The sequence below is a fragment of the Oncorhynchus nerka genome, linkage group LG20 (assembly GCF_034236695.1).
Source record: "Oncorhynchus nerka isolate Pitt River linkage group LG20, Oner_Uvic_2.0, whole genome shotgun sequence".
NCBI lineage: Eukaryota > Metazoa > Chordata > Actinopteri > Salmoniformes > Salmonidae > Oncorhynchus > Oncorhynchus nerka.
In genome coordinates this window covers 34017032-34028333 of record NC_088415.1, presented here as the reverse complement: position 1 = coordinate 34028333, position 11302 = coordinate 34017032, and the positions used below count along the sequence as shown (strand labels likewise).

At 40.9% G+C, this 11302-nt stretch overlaps 1 protein-coding gene across 1 annotated transcript; it reads right to left on the bottom strand.

Annotated features, from left to right (window-relative positions):
- Positions 1–21: 21 nt before the first annotated feature.
- LOC115102326 (eukaryotic translation initiation factor 4E type 3-like) lies at positions 22–11291 on the bottom strand. The gene is made up of 9 exons (XM_029622161.2): positions 11049–11291; positions 10794–10907; positions 10546–10712; positions 3854–3926; positions 3601–3695; positions 3424–3484; positions 3247–3313; positions 1610–1765; positions 22–1434 (listed from the first exon to the last, which is right to left on the bottom strand). The coding sequence occupies exons 3-9, from the start codon at positions 10707–10709 to the stop codon at positions 1388–1390; spliced, it is 663 nt and encodes a 220-aa protein (XP_029478021.1). The 5' UTR covers positions 10710–10712; positions 10794–10907; positions 11049–11291; the 3' UTR covers positions 22–1387.
- Between the last annotated feature and the right edge of the window lie 11 nt (positions 11292–11302).

The window sequence follows — 11302 nt, the reverse complement described above, 5'->3', positions numbered from 1 at the left end:
AACAGCACAAGAAACCATAAATACATGTTTTGCATTTTTATTTTTTCATATATCAAAATCCGCAAAAATATTTATTTTACATTTTGACTGGTTCAATATGTTGAAAATAAACAGCATTCAAGAACGAAACCCTAGGGGAACACAAGGCACCATTCCAAAGACTTACTAAAACAAATACTTTCATTAAAAACAGCAACAATACCCAGCTATACAGTCTAAGATGATTAGTTTCTCTCTAGGAGACTAATCAATCTTGGTATTTGAACATGGATGACCTGAGTCACAGAGAAGGACATTGATCAACTACAGAGATGGCATCTGATAACATTTACAAGGTTACAAAACATAAATGCTTGGCAGGGAATATGCACTCTCACACCACTGAGGGTTAAGAAAGGTTTTTGGTAAAGAGAAGTACTCATTCAACTCAAAGCACAGTTCATACAGCATACATTTTTATTTATTTTAAGAAGGGTTTCTTTTAGTCGCTCTGGATAAGAGCGTCTGCTAAATGACTTAAATGTAAATGTATGTAATGTAAAGTTTGTAGGACTTTAATGAGAATAATATTCACAATATAAATGTAATATTTCTTGATCAAATCCCTTTCGTGGAGCTTATAATAAACATGTGCACGCACAACTTAGAAATTAGCCTCAGTGAACTGAAGAAACAGTAATAGAGATCCTGTTTATTGTAGTAAAAATGAAAAAGGCTTGTGCATTTCGGAAAAAACAATATTGAGTGTGTTTGTCCATGATCCACCGCTATTACAAAAACACTCTGGGTAAACTACTGCATATATTTTTTTCTAGTAACATTTTCTGATTTTGTTTTTGTACAAAAGTTGGTGTCACTTTACAAATCCAACAACAAGTAACAGTTAACAGCTTTCTTTCCCCTAACCCCCCCCCCCCCCAAAAAAAACCTACCAAACAAAAAAACATTGAGAATGTGCAACATTTTTGCATAAAACCATATGAATATTACTGTCTTGAGGAAAAGACTCTTCATTCATTCTAGAATAAGGTAACAATGTAAATCCCTTACATACTGAAAATATATTGTGAGATCTAGAACCTGTGATAACAAATAAAAGGCTCTGGTAAAATTGCACTGTGGAGATCAAATGTGGTAAAAACAAATATGTATACATGATCAACTATTGTCCTCTTCAGTTTTAGCTAAATATCTTTGTATAAAAAACAAACACTAAAGTACATGTCTATCAGTCATCCTAAAATGAAGCTCCAGCTATTATATTTTCTGTCTGCCCAAACTGAAGTAATTGTATAACACATTTACAAAAGACAGTAGAGCTCAGATTAGGGGACAATTCAGTCCATTTCGAAGACCAAAAACAACAGTGTAAAATGTGCAAAGCGTGCTAATGTCTTGGGCGACCTCCTTCGAAGGCATGATGCTCCTCATGTGCTAAAATAGAAATAAACACATTCATCTCATGAGTTATCAATAGGCTCACTCATCAGACACATGATAACAGTATGTGAAGAGTAAAGTTGTTTTTGATGGAGTGAATTAGCATGTACTCTAGTCTACTTGTTTTTACCATGACATGTGAATGTCATACAAGGTAGAAAGTACTCACGCTTATAGAATACTGCCTTAAAAGTTATCTGTGGAAGAAGTTCATAGATCCGTCCTAGGACGTTTGCTTCATTAGCAAACGAGGCAATTCCATTCCAGATTTGGACAACATCTTCTCTGTCTCGTATGCTGACACTAACACCAACCACCTCATCCTCTGAAACACAACCAGAGAATAAAATATTTCATATAAATACATCAATACCCTTCAATTTTGAGGTACATCTTTACAAGGGACAGAACATTGTATGTTTTTCTTTATGACAGGATGTTCATGGCATTTCAGACTTCTTCTGTATGGTTGACTCAAATCAAATTGTATTTGTCACATGTAGACTAACAGTGAAATGCCTACTTACAGGTCCTTTTCCAATAATGCAGAGTTAAAGATACCAATTTGGGGGGGAAATAGAGACAAGGAATATAAACACGGTGAATAACGAATAACGACTAAAATAACATGGCTATATACAGGGAGTACCAGTACCAAGTCGATGTGCAGGGGTACGAGGTAATTGAGGTAGCTATGTACATAAAGGTAGGGGTAAAGTGACTCGGCAACAGGATAGATAAGACAGTAGCAGCAGCGTATGTGCTGAGTGTGAAAGCGTGTGTGTGAGTGTGTATGACATCAGTGTGCATGTGTGCGTGTGTTATGTGTGTATGGCACAGGAGGTTGGTGGCACCTTAATTGGGGAGGATGGGCTCATGGTAATGGCCAGAGCAGAATTAGTGAAATGGAATCAAATGCATCAGCCACATGGTTTCCATGTGTTTAATGCCATTCCAATCGCTCCATTCCAGACATTATTATGAGCCGTTCGCCCCTCAGCAGCCTCCACTGGTGTGTGGGTGTATGTAGTGTGTGTTGGGGTGTCAGTGTAAGTATGTGTGAATGTGTGGGTAGAGTCCAGTGTGTGTGCACGGAGTCAGTGCAAGAGAGAGAGTTGGTGCAAAGAAGGGGGAATGAAAGTAGTCTGGGTAGCCATTTGGTTAGCTGTGGTTTAGACTTGGTGCACTGGTACCACTTGTCATGCGGTAGCAGAGAGCAGTCTATGGCTTAGGTGGCATGGCCAGGACCTCTCTACCGCCTGGGGCACAGAGGTCCTATGTGGCAGAAACAACTAAAAAATTGCCTGCAGACGGCTATATCGGTCCGCTAAAACAGGACTAGTAAAGTCCCAGTGCACTACTTTTGTGAAGAAAAAAAATACTTTTTTTTTTCCCCCAGGGGGTGCTGTAGCACCCTTATGTCCTGAGGGGGTTAGAGGCGCTGTCGTACCCTCTTCATAGCTGTGTGGACCATGTTAATTCCTTAGTGATGCGGACACAGAGAAATTTTAAGCTCTCGACCTGCTCCACTACAGCTCTATTGATGTGGATGGGGGCGTACTCGCTTCTCTGTTTCCTGTAGCCCACGATCAGCTCCTTTGTCTTGCTGACATTGAGGGAGAGGTTGTTGTCCTGGCACCACACTGCTAGGTCTCGGATCTCCTCCCTATAGGCTGCCTCATCGTCGTTGGTGATCACTGACTAATTCTTCAATGCTCTACAAGCTGACAAAAGACCATGTAGACCAAAACCCACAGTTGGAGTCTGAAAGACACTGCACACGATTCACTCTCTCTTCACACTTACCCGAAGCACAGTAATCAGTGAATTGCTCCCCAATAGTGGCTAACAGTAACTCCTTCCATACAGCAGGCTGGGGAAATGAAGACACATTGAGTATGTTACCAGTACACACATTTACTCAACAAACATAAATATGGTATGAATGATTAAAACATAACATATGACCTTTATTGTACTTACAGTGCTTTCTTTGGGTACTTTCATTTTCCAAACTCCCCCCTTTGCATTACTCTCTTCTTCCCTGAATGTAATGGAAAATGCATTGCAAGACAGAGACTAAATGAAAGGTAATACCATTTACATATATAATTACGCATAGACCTATGTGTTTGTATTCATTTGATTATTTAGTCTTACCAGAGTGGTCTTCTCTCTCCTCTCATTAAGTGATAGCTACATCTCAGTGGTAAACTGGAAACTCCAGGTATATTGTTGTACACGCTCCAAAAGCTCTATGAAAAAAATGAGGAAAAAATGATATCTTTACCATGACTATCAAAATCCTAGTGTTGCCTTTATTACGCCATTATTATTGAGAAACATGTGCATTTTATCATGACTTATGATGTGGCAATTATCTTAAACCTATCAACTAACACAGAGAGCTTACCTGAACTGTTTGCACAGTGTAGATTTTTTTCAGACCTGATTCACATTCTGCTGCGGTTGTTCCTGGTAAAGATCTGGAGGAAAGATCCAAACAAAACATCAATATCTAATTTATTCTATATAGAACTCTGCATCTGGCATGATCTAGCAGTCCTAAAATAACCTGTTTTGTTTTTGTATCTATAGCAAGCCTTGGTACAGCAGTTCCTCCACTCTGTGAACAGGCTTTACTAGATATCTCAGTGAGCAGAGGTTGTGCTCAAAGCAGCCAGGTCGGAGAAGACCTGGTGTCAACCCCCTTTCCACAGGACTCTAGCCCAGCAGTAAACAAGACTGACTGACCCCTTTAAAGTTGACTGCCTTCTCTCTTGGCCAGAGACGTACACTACATTACCAAAAGTCTGTGGTCACCTGCTCATCAAACATCTCATTCCAAAAATCATGGGCATTAATATGGAGTTTGTCCCCCCTTTGATGCCTCAACAGCCTCCACTCTTCTGGGAAGGCTTTCCTTTACCACCAGATGTTGGAACATCGCTGCGGGGACTTGCATCCATTGTCATGCTGAAACAGGAAAGGGCTTTACCTAAACTGTTGCCACAAAGTTTGAAACACAAAATCGTATAGAATGTCATTGTATGCTGCAGTGTTAAGATTTCCCTTCACTGGAACTATGGGGCCTATCCCGAACCATGAACAGCCCCAGACCATTATTCCTCCTCCACCAAAATGTACAGTTGGCACTATGCATTCGAGCAGGTAGCGTTCTCTTGGCATCCGCCAAACCCCGATTCGTCCATCAAACTGCCAAATGGTGAAGTGTTATCCACTGAAATGGAAACCCATTTCATGAAGCTACCGACGAACAGTTCTTGTACTGACGTTGCTTCCAGGGGCAGTTTGGAACTCGGTAGAAAGTGTTGGACAGGAGCACTCGACGCTCACAATCAATCAAATGTATTTATAAAGCCCCTTTTACATCAGCAGATGTCACAAAGTGCTGTACAGAAACCCAGCCTAAAACCACAAACAGCAAGCAATGCAGATGTAGGAGCACGGTGGCTGGAAAAAACTCAAAAGGCAGGAACCTAGGAAGAAACCTAGAGAGGAACCAGGTTCTGAGGGGTGGTCAGTCCTCTTCTGGATGTGCCGGTTGGAGATTATAACAGTACAGTGGCAAGAAAAAGTATGTGAACCCTTTAGAATTACCTGGATTTCTGCATAAATTGGTGATCACATTTGATCTGATCTTCATCTAAGTCACAACAATAGACAAACATAGTGTGCTTAAACTAATAACACACAAATTATTGTATTTTTCTTGTCTTTATTGAATACATAATTTAAACGTTCACAGTGTAGGTTAGAAAAAGTATGTGAACCCCTAGGCTATTAACTTCTCCAAAAGCTAATTGGAGTCAGGAGTCAGCTAACCTGGAGTCCAATCAATGAGACGAGATTGGAGACGATGGTTAGAGCTGCCTTGCGCTATGAAAAACACTCACAAACATTTAGTTTAAGAAGAATCATAGAGAGTCAGCTAAAGACTTACAGAAATCTCTGGAACATGCTAACATCTCTGTTGATGAGTCTATGATATGCAAAACACTAAACCGAATGGTGTTCATGGGAGGACACCACGGAAGAAGCCATTGCTGTCCAAAAAAACATTGCTGCACATCTGAAGTTTGCAAAAGTGCACCTGGATGCTCCACAGCGCTACTGGCAAAATATTCTGTGGACAGACGAAACTACAGTTGAGTTGTTTGGAAGGAACACACAACACTGTGTGGAGAAGAAAAAGGCACAGTCCACCAACATCAAAACTTCATCCCAACTGTAAAGTATGATGGACGGAGCATCATGGTTTGGGCTGCTTTGCTGCATCAGGGCCTAGACAGCTTGCTATCGTTGACGGAAAAATTAATTCCCAAGTTTATCAATACATTTTGCAGGAGAATGTTAGGCTACGTATGTTTCCGCCAATTGAAGCGCAACAGAAGTTGGGGTGATGCAACAGGACAACAACCCAAAACACAGAAGTAAATCAACAACAGAATGGCTTCAACAAAAATAAAAATACACCTTCTGGAGTGGCCCAGTCAGAGTCCTGACCTCAACACGATTGAGATGTGTAGCATGACCTCAAGAGAGAGGTTCACACCAGACATCAATAATATTGCTGAACTCAAACAGTTTTGTAAAGAGGAATGGTCTATAATTCCTCCTGACCCTTCAGGTCTGATCCGCAACTGCAGAAAACGTTATTGCTGCCGAAGGAGGGTCAACCAGTTATTAAATCCAAGGGTTCACATACTTTTCCCACTCTGCACTGTGAATGTTTACATGGTGTGTTCAATAAAGACATGAAAACGTATAATTGTTTGTGTGTTATTAGTTTAAGCAAACTGTGTTTGTCTGTTCTATTGTTGTTCCCTCGATGATTTATGCAGAAATCCAGGTATTTCCAAAGTGTTCACATACTTTTCTTGCCACTGTACATGGTCAAGATGTTCAAACGTTCATAGATGACCAGCAGGGTCAAATAATAATAATCGCAGTGGTGTAATCACAGTAGTTGTAGAGGGTGCAACAGGTCAGCACCTCAGGAGTAAATGTCAGTTGTCTTTTCATAGCCGAGCATTCAGAGTTTGAGATAACAGGTGCGGTAGAGAGAGAGAGAGTAGAAAATAGTAGGTCTGGGACAAGGTAGCATGTCCGGTGAAGAGGTAAGGGTTCCATAGCCACTGGCAGAACAGTTGAAACTGGAGCAGCAGCACGACCAGGTGGACTGGAGACAGCAAGTAGTCATCAGGCCAGGTAGTCCTGAGGCATGGTCCTAGGGCTCAGGTCCTCCGGGAGGGGAGTGGGAGGGAGCATACTTAAAATTCACACAGGACACCGGATAAGACAGGAGAATTACACCAGATATAACAAACTGACCTTAGACCCCTGACACAAACTATTGCAGCATAGATACTGGAGGCTGAGCCAGGAGGGGTCAGGAGACACTGTGGCCTCGTTCGACGATAACCCTGGACAGGGCCAATCTGGCAGGATATAACCCCACCCACTTTGCCAAAGCACAGCCCCCACACCACTAAAGGGATATCCGCAGACCACCAACCTACTACACTGAGGGAAGTCTTGAGTATAGCCCACAAAATTCTCCACCACCGCAGGAGCCCGAGGTGGTGCTAACCCAGACAGTGAATTTCAACGTTGCTTGTGTGACGTTCTGTGAGCTTGTGTGGCCTACCACTTCGCAGCTGAGCCGTTGTTGCTCCTAGATGTTTCCACTTCACAATAACAGCACTTACAGTTGACCCAGGCAGCTCTAGCAGGGCAGAAATTTGACAAACTGACTTGTTGGAAAGGTGGCATCCTATGACAGTGCCACGTTGAAAGTCACTGAGCTCTTCAGTAAGGCCATTCTACTTCCAATGTTTGTCTATGGAGATTGCATGCTAGCGTGCTCGATTTTATACACCTGTTAGCAACGGGTGTGGTTGAAATAGCCAAATCTTCTCATTTGAAGGGGTGTCCACATACTATGCTGTAAAAACATATTTGCCCCCTTTCTAATAATCTCTACTTTTGCATATTTTTTAAACTGAATGTTATCAGATCTTCAACCAAAACCTAACATTAGATAAAGGGAACCTGAGTGAACAAATGACACAACAATTACTTACTTATTTCATAAACAAAGTTATGTAACACCCAATGCCAATGTAATTACCCCCTTACATTCAATAACTGGTTTTGCCACCTTTAGCTACAATGACTCCAACCAAAAGCTTCCTGTAGTTGTTAATCAGTCTCTCACATCGCTGTGGAGGAAGTTTGGTCCACTCTTCCATACAGAACTGCTTTAACTCAGCAACATTTGTGGGTTTTCATGCATGAACTACTCGTTTCAAGTCCTGCCACATCATCTCAATTAGGATTAGGTCTGGACTTTTACTAGGCCATTCTAAAAATGTGTTGCTTTCTAGCCACTTTCATGTGGACTTGATTGTGTGTTTTGGATCATTGACCCAGTTGCGTTTCAGCTTCAGCTCACAGACGGATGGCCTGACATTCTCCTGTAGAAACCTCTGATACAGAGTACCACCAACATGCTTGGCCGTTGGTATGAGGTTCTTACTGTGGAATGCAGAGATTGTTTTTTGGTTTTCACCAGACATAGTATTGGTAAACACAGGTTCCCTTTATCTAGAATCAGGATTTGGTTGAAGATCTGATAACTTTCAGTATGAAAAAAATAGAGAACATCAGAAAAGGGGCAAATACTTTTTCACAGCACAGTACCAGTCAAAGGTTTGGACACACATACTCATTCCAGGGTTTTTCTTTATTTTTTTTTACTATTGTCTACATTGTAGAAAAATAGTTAAGACATCAAAACTATGAAATAACACATATGGAATCATGTAGTAACCAAAAAAAGTATTAAATAAACCAAAATATATTTTAGATTCTTCAAAGTAGCCACCCTTTGCCATGAGGACAGCTTTGCACACTCTTGGCATTCTCTCGACCAGCTTCACGAGGTAGTCACCTGGAATGCATTTCAATTACCGGTGTGCCTTTTTAAAAGTGTATTTCCTTCTTAATACATTTGAGCCTATCGGTTGTGTTGTTACAAGGTAGGGGTGGTATACAGACGATAGCACTATTTGGAAAAAGACCAAGTCCATATTATGGCAAGAACAGCTCAAATAAGCCAAGATAAATGACTGTCCATCATTACTTTAAGACAGGGGTGGGACACCAATCAGGCCCGCGAGGACTGGAATTAGCCACCGCTGCTTTAAGACATGAAGGTCAGTCTCAGTTTCTTCAAGTGCAGTCACAAAAAACATCAAGCGCTATGAAACGGGCTCTCATGAGAACCGCCACAGGAAAGGAAGACCCAGATTTACCTCTGCTGCAGAGGGTAAGTTCATTAGAGTTACCAGCCTCAGAAATTGCAGCCCAAATAAATACGTCACAGAGTTCAAGTAACAGACACATATCAACATCAACTGTTTAGAGGAGACTGCGTGAATCAGGCCTTCATGGTTGAATTGCTGCAAAGAAACCACTACTTAGGAACACCAATAATAATAAGAAACTTGCTTGGGGAAAGAAACACAAGCAATGGACATTAGACCGGTTGAAATCTGTACATTGGTCTGAGGTCGCCCAAATTTGAGATTTTGGTTCCAACTGTTGTGTCTTTGTGAGATGCACAGTAGGTGAACGGATTATCTCCCCATGTGTGGTTCCCACCGTGAAGCATGGAGGAGGAGGTGTGATTATGCTTTGCTGGTGACACTGTCTGTGATTCATTTAGAATTCAAGGCACACTTAACCAGCATGGCTACCACAGCATTCTGCAGTGATACTCCATCCCATCGGGTTTGCCTTTAGTGGGACTATCATTTGTTTTTCAACAGGACAACGATCCAAAACACCTCTAGGCTGTGTAAAGGCTATTTGACCAAGAAGGAGACTGATGGAGTGCTGCATCAGATGACCTGGCCTCCACAATTGCCCGACCTCAAACCAATTGAGATGGTTTGGGATGTGTTGGACCGCAGAGTGAAGGAAAAGCAGCCAAAAAGTGCTCAGCATACATGGGAACTACTTCAAGACTGTTGGAGTAGCATTCTAGGTGAAGATGGTGGAGAGAATGACAAGGGTGTGCAAAGCTGTCATCAAGGCAAAGGGTGGCTACTTTGAAGAATCTCATTTTGTTTCAAACTTTTTTTGGTTACTACATGATTCCATATGTGTTATTTCATAGTGTTGATGTCTTCACTATTATTCTACAATGTAGAAAATAGTAAAAATATAGAAAAAACATTGAATGAGTAGGTGTGTCCAAACTTTTGACTGGTACTGTATAGTGTACATTGATATACATAATTTCAATAAGAACACAATGAAAAGAAAGATCTGTATCGGCAAAATCATTGCCACATCCATCATAGTTTTTTATTAAACTGTAAAAATAAATAAATAATAAAAGCTAGGTCTAAATGAAAACCAAGAAAGAGAAAAGGTATCCACATTACAGAGTCAATGGATGGTGGAAGCCTAAACAAAAACAGATTAGCCTATGATTTAACTTTGAGTCTTGAGATTGAAAATAAATACTTTCACCCCTAGGCCTATATTCAGGAAAAACTTTGTTGTTGAACAAATCAGTGTTGAGGGCCTCAATCTTTCTCCAACCCAAGGTCTTAACACCGGTTACATAGCAGAGGTAAACAAACTTTGCCCCATATACAAGTACTCACAGTGTTGATAAAAATAGACAAAGTCCAGTTCCAACAGGTCACGTGTACACTTCCCATAATAGAATAATAATAGCTAAATGTCGGTGAAGCAGTGAGCAGAAGTTTTACAATGAATAAAATTGCTGATAGCCTGCCTCAGACTGAGATTTTGAGAACATTTTCTAACCAATGGTACATTGCATGGCACGAAAACACAGGTTATAGTGTAATAATACTTACTATACGTTACTATTGTGGCGTTATACCCATGCACTGTCTGCAACTTGAAAGACTCCTTTGTTTTGGCAAGGCTTCCTAGCTAGCTATTCCAAATGCAGTTGAATTCATACAAACTCATCCCATGAAAACAAATCATAGAATTAATCACCACCAAGTCCATGAAATGATAAAATGGTGAGCTTACCTATCAAGCCAAAAAGTCCACGGAGAATGTAATGGGAGGGTGCCGTTTCCATCGTTGTTCGTGATGTTCTCCAATTCTCTTTCGTCAATATGGATGTTACGTTCAGCGGAGTTTTGACTTACTGTGTTGTTCAGCTGCAGGGTTGGGACAGCAGGAACGGCCATTTCCTGGGTTGTAAAAATAATCGATTTGATTGTTTTTAAAATATCTCGTTTCACCTTTTGATTAAATAGGTGTAAAGTGCCTACTTTGCTGACTCATTCGTAGCTTCACCGGTCTGGCGCCACAACATCAGTAAAACGACGACGTCTAGCTGTCTGCAGGCCAAACGTTCTTGTCATAAACGGCAGGCGAAATCCACACTAGGAAACAGGACTGCCTTAAATTAGTATTACATGTACCTCAAATTTCCCCCAAAACATACCAAGACCCCTTAAATGAAACAAATGGCCTCTTAAGTCTCCCTTAATTTTTAAATTCAAAAGGGGACCCATTATACATACCTTAATTTCAATTGTTGGTCAGTACCCTTTATTTTTCAATTTCAGTGCATATGAAGGATATCAATAAACGTATCCTTAATAATACCTTACTACGGAATGTTTGATTAGCTCCCTTGTTTTTTGGGTTTAAGGATAGGTCAAGGGACATACGGAGCATGCCCTTCATTATTCATTGCTTTAGATTGTTTTTGTTGATCCTTACGTGTTCAGATTAGGTGCCGCGCGCGTAGAGTGGATATTTTTTTCTACAGTCT

Bases quoted from the DNA above. Each gene is read 5' to 3' on its own strand.
- LOC115102326 (XM_029622161.2), bottom strand. From the start codon at position 10,709: ATGGCCGTTCCTGCTGTCCCAACCCTGCAGCTGAACAACACAGTAAGT. The intron at 3,696-3,853 runs GTAAGCTCTCTG...TTTTTTTCATAG, and splicing joins ACACTGTGCAAACAGTTCAG to AGCTTTTGGAGCGTGTACAA. The intron at 3,314-3,423 runs GTAAGTACAATA...TCATTTCCCCAG, and splicing joins AAGTACCCAAAGAAAGCACT to CCTGCTGTATGGAAGGAGTT.